The 23,896-nt window shown below is 38.7% G+C and overlaps 1 protein-coding gene across 1 annotated transcript; it reads left to right on the top strand.

The window, feature by feature from the left end:
- The first annotated feature begins 18,373 nt into the window (after positions 1–18,373).
- LOC310962327 (aldo-keto reductase family 1 member B1-like) lies at positions 18,374–23,710 on the top strand. The gene is made up of 10 exons (XM_083934741.1): positions 18,374–18,515; positions 19,854–20,021; positions 20,176–20,292; positions 20,449–20,526; positions 20,696–20,818; positions 21,793–21,899; positions 22,207–22,288; positions 22,749–22,832; positions 22,936–23,018; positions 23,130–23,710. Exons 1-10 carry the CDS (start codon positions 18,450–18,452, stop codon positions 23,170–23,172), a joined length of 951 nt encoding a protein of 316 aa, XP_083790867.1. The 5' UTR covers positions 18,374–18,449; the 3' UTR covers positions 23,173–23,710.
- Positions 23,711–23,896: the final 186 nt, after the last annotated feature.

Here is a 23,896-nt window from a genome sequence, read left to right as displayed (position 1 = left end):
ATTACAATAATATTTATGGTATGTTTCCAAGTATAAAAGTGCTCTATACAAGTGTCTGGTATACTGCATTTTGAGGAGACAGCAGGATTGTTATGCATGCTAAAACTATTAATATAATATCCAGAGTCAAGGGTCTTCTGGGCTGATTTATGTTTTGGGACACTCACAGAACATACTGGAGGTAGAATGACATAGGTAAAAATGCAAATATTCAACTATTTAGATCAGATTTTTCTTAATAGCATCATGTAGGCAATTCTTTTCTTTTCATTTGGTTTAGGAATCTTCCCCCTCTTCACCTTCACCTTCATCTACCTGACCCCTCTTCCTCAGGTACTGAAGAGGGCAGCATGTGCCTTGAGGCCGGCATCGACTCACAAACACCCACACACGTTTGCTCATGCACACAAACACACAACACACATCACACACCAGAGCAACTTTAGCACATGAAAGGCCTCCTACAGACAAGAGAAAACATACTGCAACAATGCTTTGAAGTCTATCACTCATCCATCTAATGTAGGGATGTTTTCTGTTCCTCCTCCTCTGATAGTCTGATTCATATCTCCCTTCCAGGAATTCCCTCCCCAAAGCCTATGAGACAACTACAGCCGATCTGGGAGTCATTTGGCTCCTTCCACAATAGCCCCAACGTATCCCAAACATCCAAAATTCAGTCTCACTTTTGCATCAAAGCAAAGCAGGAAAATAGATCCGATTTTCTAATTCCCAAATGAGGTCTGCAATCTTTGTGCAATCTAAAAGAAATGCACACACATGCCAGGGCACATGAATACAAACAGCATGCATGCATAGAATGGCCTACAGTTATTGCAGTAGCCAGTTATGGCTCAGCGATCTGTTATCACATTGTGGGGTGGGGTGTGTGTGTGTGTGTGTGTGTGTGGGGGGGGGTGTTGTGGTGCTAGTTCAATCCCCAGAGACTGAATTCCAAAGAAATACCCCCTAAAACGTAGAGTTCATTCAAATGGTTTCCTACGTGCATGAACAACCGCAATGTAGTCAGAATCAGGCCTTTATGTATTAGTGGTAGATGGTTACACACTACTGTAAGCACACAAATGTATTACCACTAAAAGCAGCATTTGATGAGACTAATATCAGCCCTGCTTCATTAACTTTTTTATTCAAAGCCCTTCAAACAGCTGTGATGAGTAGGCAACAATGGTATCACTGATGTTGTTTACAAGCAGCAGGCAGAAGGAGGTCCACCAGAGGAGGCCCGCTGTGTTTACGACCTGGTTGGGTTTCATATTTATGACAGGTGATGCATTTGGTTGAGCTCCGCAATTATACATGCGACAACATTTTTTTAACCTGGTGGTTCAGTAATTGTATACCTGTGGTGATATATGGCCCATTAGGGGAGGTGTGTGGTTAAGAAAAACTCACATTGATGGTGGATCATTTAAATTAAAATAGTTGCTTGAATTGAATCGCAGTTCTTTGTTTGGGCACCATAAAAATACAATGTGACATTGTAAAAAGATTGGGAGGAACAAGGGCGGAGTAATTCTCTTTTAGATTACTTTTTGGCGGTTTTCCAAGCCTTCATTATATAGAACAGACAGGAAATGGGATGAGAGAGAGAAGGGGAGACATGCAGCAAAGGGCCGCAGGTCAGAGTCGACATGGGGCGACTGCTCTAACCACTCTGCCACCGGCCGCCCCAACTGGTATTTTCTTAACTTTTCATTTAGCGCTATTATCACAATTTTAATTTTGTTTACTTTGGTTTGGTTGTGTTATGACCTACCTGCAAAACTGAGGACTTCCTCATAAGTACATCCACAGCTGTGTAAAACTAAGACGTTGAACACAGTAAGCATTACTATGATATTGTGAGCATGTTGGCATTTTGACACTAGCATTTGGCTCAAAGCACTTCTATGCACAAATACAGCCGCACCAAGCTGCTAGCATGGCTCTGGACACTTAAGCCGCATCCGATATTGTAAATTATACACGACATGCTCAATATGTATATTATTGTTCTACATACGCTTGTGTGAATTTCTAGTAACAGTGTGTGTCTTTTCAGGTGTGCTGAGCTTTAATTACCACGTCACTTCCCGAGAGCCTTGTTGCTGGTTGGAGACGTGTAACCATGGTAACCTGCACCAGCCTCAGCTCTACCAGCATCAGCAGTAGTGCTCTAATTACTAAAGTAGACAAGTAACAAGTCCAGCTGTTGCAAGTAACTAAATCACAGATTTTTATTAAGTAATTATTGACATTACAGAGCTGCCTTGTCTGTTATGAACACTGCCGTTACCACCGTATTGTGTTATGGGAAATCTCACATACGGTTTCAGCCTACTAAATAACATGTTAGTATGGCATTGTGGACACAATGTTAGTCTTATAACTGAGTCCCAAATGCTTTGATCCTTATTCATAAAATGTTGCCTTAATGTTCTGTCGGGGGCCACCTACCTTCCATGTGTTTTGGGTTTGGCACCAAACAGGGACTTGTGCTCTGCTGTAGGCTCCACCAAAGGGACGCTGTGACGGGGAATGATGAACCGTGCCGCTTGGCCGAGGGGGGTGGAACTGAGGCCAGCTATGTGGATGTGGTCCAGGATCATAAAAGCCCTGTCCGTCCTCTCTCTGACTAATCAACCACTGGTTGTCTGGGCCGGAGCACGACTGGAACATTTCTGATAAAGGAAAAAGGACAAAGGCAATAGCAATTATAATATATAGATTAACCAATTATGAAATTAAATTGTTATATCATCTATATTAAAGACTTATTCTTGCATTTTTTTCCCCAGTGAATATCATGTGAAGGAGAGGGAAACAAGAGGGCAGGAGAGGGATTCACTGGTGGATGTGGTTGTGCGCATTTGCTGGTTTGCACGTGTTTATATTCATTAATAAAAAAACAGTTCCACCAGTTACTTTACACAGCTGTACATTAGAGCTGATTACAGTGGTTGCCATAGTTTTACTGGTTGCTAATCTTTAAAGCTGGACAGTTTTTTTTATCAAAACATTAAAGGAACACCGATTTTCAACCACATTAGCACGTTAGTCACAGGGTCAGATGTCTGTCATGTCCACACTATATGTTCTCTGTAGCCGCCTATGGCAAAACCCTTTCCCTGCCATTTGACTGATGTATTAAACATCAGCGGATATCCAAAGAAGTTGTGTAATTGACTTTGCATTACCATCTTTTTTAATGTTTTTCTGTCAGATTTGAGAATTTTATTTCTGATTTCAAAATTTTCAGAGTTCTGGAAATGATCCACTTTCCAGATGATTCTCTTCAAACTTAAAATAGTATTGTGCTGGGTGTATTTGTGATATGAATAAATGGCCCCTCATTGGATTTAATTCTATAAAAATTTTAGTGATTCCATCACAAAGTGAATAGATAGATAAACTTGATTGTTCGTGTGGCTGAAGTAATAACAAGCAGCATGACCCAAATCAAAGCATCTTGGTGGCCGTGACTTAACTGGAATCATTTGATGTATAATCAAAAGACAGTTTGAAATTGGATTGAAAAAAACATTGCTGCCAACCATCCCTTCATATGAATTGGTAATAATATCACCCATTCTGCAAAAAAGGTTTTCTCTTTATTACGAAAAAAATATATTTATCAAATTAGCAGTAGTGCAAGTTTCTTTTATCTTAATTCTTTTCACAGAATAGAGCCATAAGTTAAGGAGAAATAAAACTGGCAGTACAGATGTAACATTTATATCGCACGTATCGCATGCAGTGCTTTGCTTGGTGCTTTTTAATTAACTCAAGAACTGTCTTTTTCTAGCCCACATAAGATGCATGAAAAGGTCTAGCATTGCATCACGGGTGCCCTGATTCAAATTAAAATATACCACTTCATTTCTTTGTTGTAGGCTGAAATAAAGGTGATGGGCCACAGCCGGAACACACTTGAAAAACTTGCTCAGATGTGGTTAAGAGGGGGAGAAGTCGTCAATAGCCGATGGTCCCAGGGGGAGGCAAGGGGCACAAGTATGAAACTACTTCATATCTAAATTACAATATTTGAGTGCAAATTAGCTGTCACTGCCACCAGAATACAAATGGAGAATACATGCAAAATACTCGACACATTTGCTACAATGCAGAACTGATTAAACAAAAAGAATGTCTGTGATTATAATCTCCAAGTCTAGATTCTCTTCTTTCTCTCTGTCCTTATGTGGGAGGTTAATTGGCGCGGCATACAGCTGCCTGGCTGTCCAAGCATGGTGCAAACAGTGTTTAATTGCCTTTATTCTGTCGCCAACATTGCAGAATACCTTTGCTGCAGAATTTGCCAGGCAGTTCTAGGCACTGTCTAAAAGAAAGGATAGATGACATGGGCATGAGAAAACAGTTTTTTGTAAATGTAGAGAAAGGGTTTTGTCCACCTAGCTGCATTCCTCTAAGAATGGTCACTCAGCGCAAGTGGCTTGTTAGTGTGGGTTTAGTCTGAGTCTTTGTCTGTGGTTTGTGAGCTTCTCTGTTAGCCCATGAGCAAGGCATCTTTCTTCAAATAATTCACTTCCTTAACACACAAACAGTATATTTATGGTTATGGAAATGCAATTCACCTAGACTTTTGTTCGTCACTCCTGCTCTGATGCTAATCCATACTGTGTGTATTTAGATGAAATGGCTCAGGGGCAGAGATGGAATTTGTACCAGCATGAATACGATTATTTTATTAAATGAATCAATTCAAGAATAGCAGGGGCTGAAAGCAGAACGTGACTATTGCTGAAAAGATTTTTCAGCTGTCATTTTAATGCCAGTTTCCCAAATTCAAATCAAGTTTTTCCATTTACCTGACATAGACACCGGTACCATCTGAAACTATGCTTTACATACTTGTTGCTGCTGTATTGCATTTCGGGGTATTTGGTGGGTGTTAAGTGTAGTGTCCAGTGTTTGCTTCACCAGAAATAGTACTATTCATGTACGATTGGTTTCATACCAAGGTTACAAATATTATAAAAAAAACAACAACAACTAAATACTGTGTTAATATGGAACTTCTGGCGGAATTATAGACCTAGAGCATCTTGGCATACAGGACTTTGATCCGAATAAGAAAGCTTCATTGATATATTGTTTATTACTTAAAAAACCTTGTGAAAATGTTTTTCAACCTTAAGATCTGTGTATTCATCATCTCCAGTGTAAAACTTTGCAGTTTCCCTTGAGTAAACGGTGTCAGCCATACCAACAGTCTGGTATAAACTGTTAAATGCCCATCTCACATTGAACTTGTGTTATAAGTGAAACATATTAAGCCACTGGTTGCACTGGCAGCATTGCAAGAGGCGGCTGCCTTCCAGTTGTCATTCAGCTATTACAAATCCTTTGTGGCTCGATTTGTGTCTCAGCAAGCTCAATGTCAAGTAAATAATAATAATAATAATAACATGTAATCTGTTGGTGGAATTTGAAATGTGTAGGTAATGTCGTGTAACTTGGAGTTAGCAGTGATTGAGACGCTGCAGTGACTGAGCAGCAGCACTGCTAACACACAGAATGGCAATGCGGGCAGCTAGATAGTTCTGGCTACGACTATGTTGAGCAAAACCAGTAATACTAAAGTCTGTTGGCTAGAAATAGGTGTAAGCTACTTTATGTTACCAATATTTGTTGTTGAGGATGGGAACCCTGTTTGTTGCTACAAGATAAATTGTTAGAATTTGTTACATTGCAGTGCATGCCACATCTGTCCAACATTAAATCCAAACCTAATTTGCATCCTCATATTCTAATGCTATATAAATATTTAGAACTTGTCTTTCTATTCGTTGATAAGCAACAAACATTCGCAAGTTTATTTAATTTAATGCTCAAGACCTAAAACCATTTGATTGGATTATAGGCCACTGCATTAGTTTTTTAAAAACGCTGTTACGAAACAAGAGACCAACTTTATGTTGAGGTTTTTTATTTTTTTATAACTCCCAATTACTTTTTAACATGTCCAATAATATTCAAAGGAAATTCCCTGAAATGTCTTATTATATACAAAGGAACTTCCCTACTGTCTAACTGTCAGTATGTCAATGTTGTACACTTACACAAATCCTCACCCACCCACATGGAGACAGGAAGTTAGTAGTATCATTGCTGAGGATTTTCTGAGTGTCTGTGTCACAGATGAGAAAACACACACACACACACACACACACACACACACACACCATTGTCTGCCTCATTAAAACCTTTCCCATAGATGTACTACTTTGTACAGCTCTCCACTCATCATCACCTCCAATCCGCTCAACACTTGCCTCCCTTTGAGCTCCACTATTTATTTTCATCAAGGCCTCTCTCTCTCTCTCCCTTTTCTCCTTTCGATCTCCCTCGCCCTCCCGCTCACCCACAGTTGGCTTTGTTGCTGGGCTGCCATGTATTGAAGCACCTATTTATTTGCTTTTTTCACCGCTAATTCTCTCTCATTGTCCCTCCTGGCGTCCCATTGCGTCTTGAACAAGGCCGCCGCGAGAGTTCTGTTCCCTGTGCTCTAGACATGAGTCAGCGAGCCAAGATAATGATGAAGAGCTCAGACACACAGGAGATCCAGCCTCTATCGCTGATCACACCGGCAAAGTCTTCTTAACATACAACCCTCAGACAAGGTCATTATTACAGAGTGTGTTCATTTTGTGTGAAGAGCTGAGGTCACCATTTAAGGCTGTGTTTTAAACTTGTGTGGTTTAACAGTTTCCCGACTATTTGTTCTGATTCCAGTCACTGAAATACAGCTTTGATATGGCCTTACTTGTTAAAGCCGAGAGAATGCGTAGGGGAAAAAATATCTCAAGATGTCACTTCAAATAATGCGTTATGTTAGTTCCGTAAGAGCACAATAAGCTGCACTTGAGAGGTGCAGGGATATTGAACTTCTTCCATCATCAACGTATATAAGATTACACATAATACATTAACTATAGTGCATGTTCAGACACTCTAAACTCAAACCTTCTTCTGTAGAACTATAACTGCATTAGACTTGCTATTTTGAGAATTAACCAAATTAAAACTCATAACCTTACATTCCCTCTCTTTCCAACTAAGTGTGCCTCTCTGATAATGATATAATAGCAGGTAATCTCATATATTAGATGATCTTTGAGGCCGAAACTGAACTTTTTGTGAGTTAATGGAAATAAAACAGACAGCGATCTCTTATACAAGCCCTACAAACGAGAGGAGAATGTGTGTATAGGCATTATGCTTATAAAAGAGACTAATGTTTTATTATAATGTGATCATCCATTTTCTTATTAAATATTAAACTGATGGAGCTTTTCATTGTATTTAACATAAACAAATAATATAAATACACGTTTTTGACATTTGACATTTTTTTTATCCCTTGGAGTTTTGTAAAAAAGAGAGATTTACATAAAGCAGGTAACCGTGCCATATAAATACTGTGAAAGTAAAATTAAAGCATGCAAACATGTTCAAGTAGAAACACAAAATGTAGTGTATGAACAAGTTCAAGTATGGACCTGATATGTCCTCTTTAACATTAACATATGACATAAAAACATATCTAACATTTGTATATTCCTTAAACTTTGTTATTAATGTGTAGATGCTCACAAGACACATATTAATTTATAGCATTTTTTTATGCTGTTCCTTGCAAGATCTATTGACTATCCATTTTATTTTCCTATGCGAGCAAATATGAAATAACTTCACTTATTATATAAGTTATTATTGCTGACAGATATTATCTGATACTTACAATAAAAAAAAAAATTTTTTCTCGAAACAACTTGCTGCTGTACATATAATTTGATATTTGACTGTCTCGACGTGAACTGTAAGATACAAGTCTGCATGATCATCCGTAAACCTCTCTCACCTGTACCATAAATGTGCTGACTGCTAAAACTGCTAGCACAACCAAAGATGATGCATTATTATCTTTCATTCCTATTGCATTGTGGGAAACCATTCTGTATAAACTTACGAAGTCAGATCAAATGTTTAATATGATTATATACAATATAATTATACGTAGAAGAAACATGTGTATGTGCGTCGTCAAATATAGTTCTATTCTATTCTATGTCTTCACTTCACAAGTCAATCAGATCCATTTTGTGTCTTCAAAGAGTGGTTTCAGGAAGAGGCTGTAGACCGTGGATGAACATTCACTTTCGCTTTTCATCGGTCAAGGGTGTGTGCCACCGCTGAGAGGAGGTTACCACAGTCTCACTTTGAAGTCCACCTCACCTTCCACACATCTCTCCTTCACACTGTTCATATGCTCACTAAACCTCACATTAAAAAATACTGATACAACTAATTATAGCTATTATTGTTTTTAATCAAGTGCCCAGATAATTTGTTTTAGGGGAAAGCTAATACAATCAAGGACAGGGCATACATAAATAAATGCACTAATTAACTTCTTTGGAAATGTCAATTAAATCCAAGTTGTCATTCCCAGTTGAACCACAAGATGGTGTTGTACGCATTAATTCAACATCTAGAAAAGAGACATTATTCAAGCTTGTATTTCCCTCTTGAAACTGAAACTTACACCCCTTCAATCTATAATTAAAAAACAAACCCTCACCTTTTAAAAGCATTGTGCGTCATAAACTGTCCATCTATATGACATTGCTGACAAGCTGTGACTCAGACAAGAGTCACCCTCTGATTGCAAAAGTCTTGGAGTACCCTGTACATGAATCTGAATGTCAAAGGAACGCTGCACACTTCCATTATGCTGCACACTACTCCAAGTTTGCACCCCATTCTCTGAACATACACCAGCTGTGTGGCACTGCACACATCCAACTCTGCTACTGCACACTGCACACCACTGACACAAATTCTTTCACCTGGGCTCATCTTTGATGAAAAAGAGACTTACAAAGCACCGAAATCTGTGCTTGAAGTTTTAATGAACCTTTCAAGTCCTGTATCCCAAAATTAATCACATCCAATCCCTTCATACGTTTTGCTTTCTACAATTATTTTTGACAGACATTTTATTCAAGACTCTTTTAGAAAAATTAATACTTAGTCATCTTGGTTGTGACTCATCCTCCCATGAGGCTTTCTTACACACGTCCACCCTCTTTGCGATATAGCACATGGTCCCACCCCCCAGCGAGTGCGGCACACACTTAGCTCTGACAACAACATTCCCGTGATGCAAGATTGGAGAAGTGCACAGGGTTTTTTCTTTGTATATTGTAAATAATATCAGGTGACTAAAAATGAGGAAGTATCCCATGAGGAACTTTAAAGATTTTTCATGCTGTGTCATTCTGATGCCTCAAAGCTGCACTCCCACATGCCCACATTAGGACCAGATGTTAAAAAGACACCAGGAAACAATGCAATGAGACTTTTACAATGGCAATTTCATGAAGTAGTGCTAGTATAGTGAGGAGCAAATGTATATTCAGTGTTTCTGAGGATAGTATCTAACCTACATTTAAGCAAGGAAGGTTTTCGATGTCACTGCGTGCAAGATTGCTGGATAAATATATGGCCTACTGTATATAGATATTGCAAATTGAAGTTGCTCATGTATGAATTGTTGGATCTCATCAGAAATGTAAATCATAAATAAGTCATAGAGTATGGTCTTGACCTTATCTAGAGTCTTGGGATAACTTGTTCTGATTTAGCTCGATAAATAACATTTAATTACATTTACTCAAATGCTGCACTTCAGTAAAGTACAACTCAATATTGTTCTTGAGTATTTTGAGGGAAATATTATACTTCATGTATTTGATAACTATTTGACAACAAATTCAGATTAATAATATATAAAATAAATAAATAAATAAAATATAATAACCAAATCAATTATGGAGTATTATAATGGATAAAGATCAAACTTTATTGATCCCAGGGGAGAAATTTAAAAAATGGCCCAGCTGTGACACTACAGTGATGTACACATGAATGTACATATGCATTATACACAAATTACTTTAAATGTATTTTAAAGCTTATACCTTTGTACTAGAATGTTGATTGCAGGACTTTTACTTGGGTTCTTGTACACTGTGGCATTTCTACTTTCTGTGTAATTACATGGCGTTGATTTCTAAAACCATATGAAAAAGTCATGAGGGAAAAGAATAATAATGCCATACTGAAAATATGATGCCATTAATTTAAATTATAAATTTCAGAAGTCTGATACTACGTACAATGATAATGATAAATGATAAATCTTAATTTAATTTTTAAACAAATCTCAAAGAAAGGTTTGCGTTGCATAATATGGTTTTACATAGAACTTTACTTATCAAAGATTTAAGGATGAGCTCTCTTTAGGCCAATCTCACCTATTCTTTTTAAAACATTCTGTAATCAATCATTTGCTAGTCCTTATCTACACAAATGATATACATTCTTAAATGTTGTACAATATCCACACATCAGTGATATGGAATTAGGTATTTAGGAGCAAAACATATTTTCCTTATATCCAATAACATTTCACCCTGCCACTAATGAACTTCCTGTTAAACAGGATGTTGCTTGTGGAGAAATGAAGATGGTGGGTTTCTTTCCCCCTCACGATAAATAAATATCAGCAAGGGCAGCTTTTATAAACTACACATTAAGTCACATTACAGCACACCTCAAATTGCAGGACAATATTATTTCCATTTAGCAAAGAATGAAATCTCAAAAGAAATTACCTTTTGAATTTGAAGGCTATGGAAGACAGGTCCTCTAGGTATGCTCTGTCTGATATCTATGTCAAATTGTCTAAATTAACTTGCTTGTTTGCCTACCTCCTACTTGTGTTAAATCATTCCTGGAAGCATGGACTAGTGAAAGGGCCCCAGATTTAAACCAAATTGTGTTTCCTCTTTTCTGGCGCTCATGGAGCAGGGTGCAAAGGGAAGCTTGTACGTAATCTGCCCAGATGCAAGACAGAAATAGTCACAGATTCTGGCAAGTCATCGTGTTACATAATCACAGTTGTCCATAAATCAACCGACAAGAGTTTAAAAACCTTTTTTAAAAAGTTACCAAAAAAGCTTTAAGTTAACAAATCTGTGTAATGTACCTTTGTCCTCAGTTTTTTCTGGGAATTTTCAACCAACTCATGGTACTTACCTGGTAAATTACAGCAGATACTTCAGCTGATATTGCAGCATGCACAAGCTGATATTGTTGTCAAGGTCGATACTAAAAATAAATGCTTGACTTTGAAGTGTAGAATGAATGTTGTTAATTTCATATTCTTGAGACAGTTTGTCCATAACTGTTCAGCGCTTCTCGACTTGTAAGAACAAAACACACAAGTGTTTTTGGTCAGCATTATGGAATGGTGACATTTCATCCAGAGGAAAAGGGCTCTGATATTGCCTTCACGGTCACATTGTAATCTGCATAATGACAATGATGAACAACCCATCAGGGACAATTTGAGAGAGAAAGCCTCCTAAATTCCCCTTCAGATGCATGTTGATTGTGTTTATTCATGGCAGTTAGGTTGATGAGGGACCAATATGGAGGAGGTTGGATGGACACTTGTTACGTGTTACCGTTAAAATAGCAGACATCCCTTGACGAAGAACAAACAGCAAAGGCAGACTGAAATCAAGGCGTCTGTGAAGGCTCTTATTCATGCAAATTCAAAAGCACTTCATTACTTGCTTTTTCCTGCAATCTTGTGTCTGAGAGACTGAACTAAGTGGTTAATCAAGCCAAAAACCAAACCGTGTCTGAGAGGCCAGAGAGGAGACACCTCTGCTCACAGACAAGGCTACAGCTCTGTGTTCCCCAAGTATGGAAGTACATGTCAAAATGCACAGTAGTGTGTTGATCCATACCAGAAATTGAATCTAGATAGCTAAATAAATTCCCCACATTAATTATTACAAAATAATCACTATCACTTGGTATTCCTTACTGAAATTATTTTTGGACCGATTTATCAAGCAAATACACCTCTAGCTTAATGTCCTTAGCTAGCTCTGTCTTTCTTTCTCTGAACTTGTGAGCTTGTGGTTATGACATGGGAAGTTATGTACATGATATGCTTGGCATTCAAGTGATTAAATCATGACAACACCATTGACTTGATATTCTGTTACTGTATTGCCTATTTCCAGCATAAAATGTTTTCAGAAAATTTGTTTTCGACTGACCAATCTCCGTCATTTCATTTTTGTGATCAGTTGCAGGTCACGTTTCATGACTCTGATGGGTTGTAGGTCTATCCAAACAGAGGACACAGACTAATACACATTAGCGATTAATCTGGTGGTGCCAGGCTATACTGCTGCTATAGGTGAAAGCAGCATAGAAGCCACCAAGGCTAACAATTTAGCAAGATAGCAAGTGGGTAACAAAGGCGTCCTGTTAGGTATATCAACATTTACCTACTTACCATCCAGCAAAAAATTACCTTCCACGGCCTCCGCCCTTTCTGAAACTTCGACAAACACTTTCAGAAAATTTCCAGTTACAAGCTTGTGTATATCACAAGTGGGGGCATTCGTATAAACTGGATCTTAGTTTAGAATGTGGCTTACATTTGCCAGGGGATCATCAAAGTCATGAGGATTCATTGTTTGAGAAACATGGATGTCCGTACAAAATTTCATGCCAATCCATCCAGCAGTCCGGACCAAAGAGGTGGACTGACTACCCGCCTCTAGTATGGCTAAAAATGTATAGGTGCCTTTACATAAAGGAGCCAGTTGAGGTGGTTCAGGCATCTGGCAAGGATGCTCCCTGGACGCCTCGGGGTGGGATATATCTCCACACTGGCCTGGGAACGCCTCGGGATCCCCCAGTTAAAGCCTGTTAATGTGGCCCGGGAAAGGGAAGTTTGGGGTCCCCTGCTAGAGCTTCTGCCCCCGCGACCCGATCCCGGATAAGCGGATGAAGATGAGTGATGAGTGAGTGACTTTACATAATATTAGCGGCAACTGCCAGGTCGCGCCCACATGGTAACCTTAGATATCCCATATCTTGTGAAGACTCCTAAAAAATTCCTGCGAAAAAACGTCCTATCATAACCTTAAAAAAACAGACAGTCTCATTTTAGTTGTCGCAGTGCTCCTGAATGCTAACATTTTAACAAACAGGAAATAGGGATCATTTGAAAAAGTAAGGTCGATCCAGTGACTTTGTACATGTTTGGAGGAAGTTTACAAAGCTTTGAAAATGTTGGTGCTATGTTATAAGGGATACAACTTCTGGCAGATGTGTCATGTCTAGATGATAACCCAAGATTTGCGAAACTCTTGTGAGATGGTTGAGGTTAAGCATTGACCTTGAATGGTTGAGGTTAGGCCTTGACCTCAAGTGGTTCATTTCCACATCGTCCTCAACAGAATAAGATTAACCCAATATCTTGTGTTCCCCCTGGTTATGTAAGGACACTCATTCTGTTGGTCACGAGACAACAGACAAACCAAAACCAGAAACATTTACCAGATAAGAGAAGACTATAAAGAATGCTCAATGCATCTGTCGTCTCCCTCCAAGGAGTAGCTTGAACTATTTCTGTGACATGTAGTGCAAATAGAACAATGTAATCAAACACTCTACTGTAAAATAGAATTATGAACCCAATTGTAAAAAGTATTCAGCATCCAGTAAATTCTCAAACAAAAACTCCAAACATGCTGAATGATTATGTTACTATAGAGGCTCTTTCACACATGCGTTCCGTACCGCTAAGTGAATAAATGAACTATTCTGGTAGAAGCAACGGCTTCTCTTCACATAATCAAGGACATAACACAATTGTATTGCTATGTGACTGTTCACACATCAACACCAGTGCGTTTGTGTCAGAGATTGCTGGTGTTGTGCACGCTTGTACTGGTAACGGATTTTCTCACAAAATATGCCAGTACGGAACATTAACAAATTTTCACACATAACCCTGTGCAAATTAAAAGTACGAGGCAATTTTGTGAAAGCCTTTCTCATGAGTTGTTTACTAACATTGTTAGTGCAATTTTGAACACATTCAGATTCGTATATGGTCACAAGATATAAGAATATATGTGTGTGCGAATGTGACACTTTTTCAACAGTGTCACAGCCGCAACAGTAAAACAACAACATAAAAAAAGAAAATTAAGTAAAAAGGACATGTTTGTATTTATTCATTATGGTACACATTGTGGTTGTGCTACTTTTTGGTAATATCTTTTAAGCTATGAATAGAATCAATTAAGGGCTTCAACCACCGATTATTTTAACTATTGATTAATGAGTTAATTATTTGGTTTACTGGAGTGTCTTCAAATTACTCATTTGTTCGGCCAACATACCCCAAAAAATCCATTAACCAATATAGAACACAGAGAAAAACAGCTAATATTCAATAGTTTTGTTGTATTTGCTCAAAAATTATATATATAGACAGTTGATTAATTATAAAAGTTGTCGCCGATTAATCTATTTTTTTTTTTAGCTCTATATCAATTTTGACTGTCTACCTAATCCAGATATGGGATTATTGTTTTAAGAACTATCTTCCATGACGCCTGCCTCAGTAATCTCCCGTGTATCAAAGCATATGTAATGCACTTGACAAATGACCATGATTTACTTATGACGTAGGGGTTTCTCTCCCTGATCTTGTTATTGTTCGATAGACGGAATGTGCGGAATGCAGTGTGTGAGTGAACTCGGCAGGAGCTGACACTCAACATTAGATTTATGGGTGGAGATTATCACCCAGGGCACTCTGGCAGAAACAGAGAAAAAGACAGCAAAGCCAAGGCCAATGGGGGAGACAAGAGGTGGAGAGAATGGAGCAAAGGCCATGAAATGAAATAAGGTGTTTGATCTCCCTGGGACAGGTCAGGTCTTACTGCTGGAGTGTCTGATCTGATGAAGAGCCTATGAAAGAATGGACACCACCAGCTGCACTGAGCATGAAGTATGGCTGCTCATAATGGAAAAGGAGCGTAATGTGATCTGGATATATTTACTTGTCACACCACCATGAATATTTCCATCTTTTCTCTTTAAATTCTTTATCTCTTATATCTCCCCTAAGTCTACACTCTTTGTCCAAAAGTTTCCTTGAGAGGCACTTGGTTTTTACTCCAGGTCTCTGTTGTATCTTCAAATGCCCGATGGTTTCTCTTTTCCTTTATTCTAATCGATGCACTCAGTACAATGGAAAGGCACCTGTGTCTGGACGCAAAATAAGCGCCTCTGAAATGAAAACTTTCCCCCCTCTTTTAGATGGCAGTTGTATGTGGCTGTGTCTTCCTCTGGTTTACCTGTGGTTCTTTGATCATGACAGCATGCAACGGTGTTTGATTCCTGGGGTACTTTGACAGTTTTCCGGCTGGCAAAAGGCCTTCCAGTGTGTGAAGTTAGATCAGAAGAGACAGGGCCTGAAAAGCAGGCGTCCAGCTGGGAGAAGATCAGAAGAGACGCAAACTTTAGCGAGAGCCATTGTGAGGTACACAGTGGCTGCTGGCTCCCATAACTTTTCCATTTGTATGGTTTTTATATCGCTCTCTTCTCCCTCTCTTATCTTCTGCTCAGTGTGTTGAATGGCTGAGTTAAAGGTCTGTGAGGTTTTATCTGATTCTGACAAAAAAAAGACACCTTGTATTTGTTCCTTCTTTCAGCTGTCTCTTGGGGCTGGTCTGTATGTGTGTGCACATTCACAATGGTGCACATCTCCTTCAGAGTGGTAAGCATTGTGCCATGAGGAAGTTGTAGTCAAAATAATAAAGACTAATCAAAAGAATATTATCTCCGACATTACACGCTAGACAATGAACATACCCAAGGCTTGTTCCAAGAGCATTTATTTCTCTGGATTCAGTTTAATCAAATATTGGATGTGTGCATGAGGTTTTTGAAACCATTATGAACTGTACTGATCAATCATTTCAGCCACTGTAATTACTGCCCATATTAGCTAATGTATGAAATGATGTGATTATTTTACTTGGGGGCCTCAGGAGGGTGATTTGAGATGATCTCACATGTTTGTTTGGTAAGCGTGGTTAGGGTGCCCTCTAGTGGTTAAATGATAGAACCAACAAAGATTTTTAGTTTAGGAGTCCCCAATCAAATAAATGACATTTACGAGACATATAAAACACTTACAAAATGAGTCAAACCATTCATCCTATAGGTATGTAATGTATTAACCACAACAACAGCCATCGTTATTTATTTTGACATGGGATTTTCTACATGGAGACATATCAATATTGGAAAAATACCTTTACGCCCTTTATTTTCTGTGTCATGGGCCTAACTGTGCCGTAGTTGAGTAAATGTGTTAAGTTACTTTTCACTGGCTGATGGGGGGACAGCCTGCCAATTGGCCCTGCTGCCTTTTTTTTCAGTGGCTGCAATGGACTCAATTTTCCCTTGGTACCAAGCATTGCATGCTAGCTTGTTAGGAAGTGGGCTAAATAATGCTCCAAATGTAGGTTCAATTTTGGCGAGGGAAAAACTGGCACAGCTATTTTCAAAGGGGTCCCTTGACCTCTGACTTCAAGATACCTGAATGAAAATGGGTTCTGTGGGTACAGAGTACAGAGAGTTGACCCTTTACAGACTTGTACTCTAGGTTAATCCCTGTTTGGGCAAAAACCATGCATTTTTTCTAATGCAGTTCATATGTATTATTTTTGCTTGTTCTATAATGGTGTGTTTGAATATTTCTGCATACAGGAGTCCCTAAACAGTCTTAAATTGCATGAATTGGGCATGATTGGAAAGCCTAGACTCTTGTGGATTCAAAAATCCTAGTTGTATTCATGTTAGCCCCCATTTTACCCATTTCATTGTAGTGAGGCCATTTTTTGACATTTCAGCTCACTGTAAAAAACGAGCCGCTGTGACCTCTAGGATAATCACAGCCTTGTGAAACGTTACAAACACAAACTAGAGACCTAGGGAAAATGTCAAAGGTTTTTTATACCAAATCTCTGCATGTTCTTTTCAGTGGTATCCCTTAAGGTTGTCATGTCTTATTGTGGTATTTTGAGGGACTTCTGACCATTTTTTATCAATTCTCCAGTAGTAAAAATGGTTAAATGAAGCACCAAATCCGTGTAACAAATTGTATATCATATATTCACAGCATAATGTTCCATGCCCTTACACTCTTTCACAGTTATCTCAATTAATTATTCATTCCTATTTCTGAGACTAGAGGAACTTGACAGTGCTGAGCTGCATCTCAAAGAATCTTCAGGTTCCCAGCTCTCAGGTGATGTATAGGCTCACTACTGCTATGTGGCATCTACTGTTGTCCTGCTATCTATCTCTTAACATTCCCTGACTGTACCCCATCAGTACCCCAGCCGTACGGGGCTGACTGCTTATGGCTTAATTCACAATAATAACTCATTATTTTTTATTTGTTCATCACAAATCTTTATCAATTCAATTCAATTTTATTTACAGTGCCAAATCATAACAAAAGTTATCTCAGGACACGTTACAGAGTAGGTAGAGACAACACACTATGACTTGTTTTTTTTTAAATTTATTTATGATTTACATAGACAATCAACAATTCCCCCTTGGGCATGGTTGCAATGAAAACCTTCCCTTTAACAGGCAGGAACGAACAGACCCAGCTCTGTGGAGGACGGACATCTGTCTTGACCTGTTGGGGAGGAAGAAAAGGAGAGAGAAGAGACAGACAGATGTACAGAGAGAGACCAAGACGGACACAAAGACAGAAAGGATAACAGTAACTATCATAATAACTATAGTAACGTGAATATGACTTATATGGTATGGCACTGAATATATCAGAATGGTAAAAACAAGTACAGCTAAGGTGATAGAATATGACAATGATAATAAGTATGGTGGTAAATATGATCAATGATGGTGCTAATAACAGCTGTGATACAATGAGATATATTACTGATGATGTTTTTATGGCTGCAAATTGTATAATGTATAAAACTCTTTATATGAGTAATAGTAATAAAGCAAGCTCAACAATCAGCAGAGACCTGCGAGATGACAAAGCACAAACAAGAAGTTGAATTAGTAACATGCATTGATGAGACATGGGTGATACAGACAGAGAGGAGAGAAGCTCAGAGTATCAGGAACAGGATTATCCCCCAGTGGCCTAGGTAAGCACTAACTATGAGCTTTGTCAAAGAGGAAAGTTTTAGGTTTACTTTTAAATATGTGGACAGTGTCTTCCTCCGAACAACAAGATTGGACAAGTTAACAGCTGCCAGAAAAATGTAGAACAAAGCAAAATGTTTGTCTCCTAAGTTTAAGTCATTCAAATGAGTTACTCTTTGATTGGGTCTGTTTAGCCTGTCCATCTATAGTCGAAATGGCTTAAAAGGCATCATTAATCGATCGACGATCGCTCTGCTAGCGTTACGAGCAGCATTTGCTTCTCTTCTTTTTCACCGAGCTGCACGCTGCTCCTGCTTTCCTTTGGTGAAATGGCAACAACAGTGAAACTATACACCGGTGCACAGATGCCCATTCTGGGACTAGGGACTTGGAAGGTGCGTTGGTTTTTATCTAGTATATTATCCTAGCGTTAGTTAATGGCTACCTTTGAGCTAGCTTGACGTGCCAACTAAAAAAACAATTGAAGACGTTACGCAACATTTCAATGAGTCGTCGCAACTGACTTTCCGTGAATTATTGAATAGGAGTAATTGCATTTTATTGTACGAGTAACGTCGACTGTGGGTCGATATTTCAAATTCAAATTAATTTCAGCAGTTTTCTAGAAACGTCCGTCGTGTGTAATTCTGCTGTGTTAAGTTACGCTCTCCAAACCGAGCTAACGTTAGTCTTTTCAAGCAGCCTTCATTCAGTGTAACCAACCTAAGTCCCATACTCAAGTGTTCTTACACACACCAATAATAATGTACACATGTATTCATTTATTATACCTTTTGGATCTCGAATGTCACGTGTATTTTATCAAATTAACTGTAATATCAGAATTGATAAGAAACGTAATTTTGTATTATGACACGAGGCAAATAATATTAAGTCTATTGTAAACTTAATGATTTCGTATGGTACAGTTTGTTTGTTCAGATGTAAAGAATCAAAAACTATCCCCAACTTCATCGCTTTTTGAAACTGAATTCCAGAATTATCTAAAAAAAAAAGTATTAAAACTGTAGAACAGTTTTTCAGTGTATTGTTAAAGTCTATTTTATGTTGAGTGCATGTCTGAATTTATCTGAAATTGTTAGTTTGTTAAAAAAAACAACTCTAATTATAATGTAATGTGCTTTCTCTGCTTTTTATCCCTTGCTTATGCAGCTGCAGCTAGTTTCATTGAATTCATTGAGAGTAAGGACACAGAACTGTAGGGTTTTGTGTCATTTGATATTACTAACATTAGGCTTTTGTGTAACTATATGAGACTGCTGTTTCCTGCTTTATAGCATATGTGATTTTCTTCCATGAAATATCTAATAAGAGGGGTGATTAAATCCGGACGTTGTTGGTCCCAGGATATTGCACTGTGACTTGCTCCTAAATATAGTAGGCATAGATGAAGTTACCCCAAGGACAGTATTAAAGTGTAACTTATCCAATAGTGTGGCCCTTTTCCAAACAAATAGTCTGAACTTGGGGACGGAATCATGAACTGCAACTCCCTTTTCAGACAAGAGACAATGACACTTTTGCCCAATTTGTATGTGAGTTTCAAATTAAAATAATGTGAAACATGAATGTTTAATATAGCTTAACTGACACCATATAAACTGTGTCTCCCTAGTTGTTATTACTTAACAGTATGACTACATGATAGAGTGTTACTGTTAATAGTTAACACTTCATATACCACCATAACTAACCATCCCCGTCTATTTCAGTCTCCCCCTGGCAAGGTCACTGAGGCGGTGAAAGCAGCCATCTCGGCTGGTTACAGGCACATTGATGGAGCGTACGTCTACCAGAACGAGCCAGAGGTTGGAGAGGGTGTTCGGGCCATGATCAAAGATGGCGTGGTCAAGCGAGAGGATCTTTTCATTGTTAGCAAGGTGAATTGTGGGTGAATAATATACATGGGTTGTTATTATTTCTTCCACATATACGCATTTGCATTGATGATGCCGTTTTATTTACTATGTGTTAATACTTGATTTCTGAACATGCGTGCCAGCTCATTGACTTCCCTGCCCTTTCATTTCATAGCTGTGGTGCACTTTCCATGAGAAGTCACTGGTGAGGCAAGCCTGTGAGAAGACTCTCAGTGATCTTAAACTGGACTACCTGGATCTCTATCTAGTGCACTGGCCCATGGGTTTTAAGGTAGGCACACTTATCGTCTTGTCAGCAATGTGTGAAAATCTATGTTCTCTGTGTGCCCATGATTCAGGTGGACTCTAATGTGCACCCTCCATATTGTCAATGTCATAGTAATGTGGTGTAAACCAGAGGGCTATTAATCCCTTTGTCACGTTACAGGCTGGCAGTGATCTTTTCCCCTGTGACAGCACAGGAGAGACGATCAGTGATAATACTCACTTCCTGGAGACATGGGAGGTGAGTTACACAGACAAACCATTCTCTTGTATCAGACAGAGTTGGCAGTTAGCATAACAGAGCTGTGTGTTTGTTTGTTTTTTTATGCTTGGTGCCAATATGATTTAGTATGAGCATTTACATTCTCTAAACCGAAACTCATCCAAAAGTATTTTTGGAATTTTCTCAGGGGATGGAAGAGCTGGTGGATGCTGGTTTGGTCAAAACAATCGGTGTCTCCAACTTCAACAAGGAGCAGATTGAAGCCATTCTCAACAAACCAGGCCTCAAATACAAACCTGCTAACAACCAGGTACACCAAGAGCCTTTTCACACCTAAAGGTCCCAACCTAGGTTCATGTTTGTTTGTTTTTTTAAATTGTATACAGTATATTTGATCCAGATAGACATTACATTATTTTGCACATGCATGCATGCCTTAAAATGGTGTGTTGTCATCACCTACGTGAGCTGCATCTCTGATACTCCCATCCTCTTGTACCTTCTCTTTACTTTCGCCGTTTTCGTGAGTGTTTTCCAACTGACTGACAGCCTGCTTTGTTGCATTATTGTTGCATTGTTGAAATCGAGACACAGGAGCTTTAGTTGGGTCTTGAAGAGCTGCAGCATTTATTCAGAGACAAACTGAAACCTACACTGTATATTTACTACCACTTAACAACTTTACAAAATTCACATATTTTCTGATGAGTTTCAGCATGAAAATCTCTTGAGCTTGTGCAGACGTGCAGAAATACAAAATAACATGTTTGAGCTGAGGCTACTGAGCAGCAAGAAAACAGAGAGAGATAAGATGTGTATCAAGATTGCTGTTCTTAAAGGGCAAGAGGCCATAATGGCATTATCTGTCTCCTCTTATCAGGTCTGAGAATAAATATCTTGTTAGTTCATAATGGGCCACAGCAGCTTCCCCTCAGGCTGGACCAATTAGCTGTGGTGACCTTATATTTTTGCTGTTTTTCACTATCAATGTCTTGTTTTGTTGAGCATTCGATTACAACCCCATTCTCCTTTTGCCATTTGTCACCAAACACGGAACAAAGGATATAGATAGATAGATAGATAGATAGATAGATAGTGATGCCAAATAAGTACAGAAGGCTCAGAACATGATGTATTAGAAAAAACTGAATAATGTAGAACCAGTTGCTTTTCAAACCATGTGTGTATGAAACCCGTAGGGTCGACAGATACAACATTGGTTCATGCATCACTCTTTTGTCTTTTCTGCAATGTATCCCAAGAGTTGCGTGTTTGTCCCACTAGGTGGAGTGCCACCCATACCTGACCCAGGAGAAGCTGATCAACTACTGCCAATCTCAGGGCATCTCAGTGACAGCCTACAGCCCCCTTGGCTCCCCTGACAGACCCTGGTTAGTTGTGTCAAAATAACGTGATACAGGACTTGTATTCTGAACCAGTCTGTATCACCACAATGCTACAAAGTGGGTCATATTTGCTCGATTGCTGAATCAGTATTATGTCAGTATCATAGTATCATATCCCTTTTGGTTAGTGTCAACTCATGACTGTTGTTCCTCTTTATGTAGTTTGTGGCATATTTTGTCCTGATTTAAACATGAAGCAATTTTTTTTTATGGCCGTTTTCTGCCTTTGATCGATTGTCAGCAAAATGTGTGCGAGTCCTGTATAATACCGGATGATGTATTTAAATTGCAGGGCTAAACCTGAAGACCCCTCACTGCTGGAAGATCCAAACATTAAAGCCATTGCTGAGAAGCACAAGAAGACATCTGCTCAGGTACAAAACTGACTCAAATACGTTATTAATGACACTGACCTAAACAAATCTTAAGATTGTTATATTGTGCAGACAAAAAAGGGGAACGTTTTGTGATCATTTTCAGGTTCAGCATTGTATTTTGTGTTTCTATTAGAACCTGTTTACATGCTTTAATGTTAAAAAAAACAAATTTTTCTCATACTGTCTGTCTGAATATATCTGTACTCGCCCTCTGTCTGAAACACTCTGTTTTAGCATTTTGGTACTTTCACAGTATTTCTATAGCACCTTGGCGATTGAGTCCAAAAAACCCACATGGAAATCTAGCTGTGTAGATGAAGTCATTCTATGCTTGTGCCTATATTCCCTTAAAGAAGAACGTGCAAATGCCATGCACGTGGCTCTCCCTGTTATTCCACTTATAGTTATGACCTCTGATCACGTTCACACTTTAATACCCTTTCCTCTCCCCTGCCAGGTCCTGATCCGCTTCCAGATCCAGAGGAATGTGATCGTGATCCCCAAGTCGATCACACCTCAGCGCATTCAGGAGAATTTCCAGGTAATTATCTGAGAAATTGTTCAGATGGTTTCTAGGATTAGCCCTCAATGTGCCTCACTTACTTTTGGCTCATGCATGAAGACTGCTGTTTAAATCTTTTCAGGTGTTTGACTTTGAACTAACTGAGGAGGAAATGAAGTCTATAGTAGGATTCGACAGGAACTGGAGAGTTTGTGCCATGCAAGGGTGAGATTGTGTATCGTTATTCTTTACTTTTGTGCTAACAGGCTTTGGAAGATGTAGTGTGTCAGGAAACCTTCTTTTTAATGTCACTTTTTGTTGTTCTTTTCTCTGTAGGAGTAAAAAGCACAAGGACCATCCATTCAACGCTGAATTCTGACATTTTAAAAAATGCTGATTTTCCTCAGATGTGCTGGAGTTTGCGTGTCTATTCTCTAGGCTGCAACTGTAGCCGCTTGAAAACCAATTTCCCTGTAAGGGACAATACGGAACCTTTTAACTTTGCAAATGAGCAGAAAAGCTCAACGTGGCCTTTCATCAGAATTTAATGTTCATGTTTCATTTATCAGGAGAAACTTTGACTTATTTAGTTATCCCTTTATGGCTTCATGAAAATCGGTAACCAGTTTTACGCACACTCCTAAGACTTTTGATTAAAAATGTGATCATACTCCTTATGTAACCAAACCTGTTTTTTCCTTCATGTTAGTTTGTGACCAAGTTTATGCCACTTGAACAGAGGCATTAGTGCCTTTTGCATATAACTTTGATTGAAAAATAAAAAGCACTGTTGTCTGTGTGAAATACAGAACATAACACCCCGACTTGTCATGTGTATTAACCCTGTTGCCAAATGGACTGTTTCACTTCCCTTGAGTTGTTTTGTTAAGCATCAAAATAAAGTCCTGTGAGAGAAAATCAAACAGTTGTTTGCACTTTGATTTTACGTTGTTCTCCACTGACTCAGTGAGTTAGGTTAGAAACACCAATGACTGTTTCTTATTCTAAAATAGTAATTTAGATGAGAGTATCCACGGCAATGAGGTTTTATCAGCCTCCCGGCAGGCGGGAAACTGCCAACAAAGATGGGCTAATTCCTCTCT

Source organism: Echiichthys vipera (assembly GCF_963691815.1).
Source record: "Echiichthys vipera genome assembly, chromosome: 20".
NCBI lineage: Eukaryota > Metazoa > Chordata > Actinopteri > Perciformes > Trachinidae > Echiichthys > Echiichthys vipera.
This window is presented reverse-complemented; position numbering and strand designations above follow the sequence as displayed.

Bases quoted from the DNA above. Each gene is read 5' to 3' on its own strand.
- LOC310962327 (XM_083934741.1), top strand. From the start codon at position 18,450: ATGGCAACAACAGTGAAACTATACACCGGTGCACAGATGCCCATTCTG. The intron at 18,516-19,853 runs GTGCGTTGGTTT...CGTCTATTTCAG, and splicing joins TGGGACTAGGGACTTGGAAG to TCTCCCCCTGGCAAGGTCAC. The intron at 21,900-22,206 runs GTTAGTTGTGTC...TTTAAATTGCAG, and splicing joins GGCTCCCCTGACAGACCCTG to GGCTAAACCTGAAGACCCCT.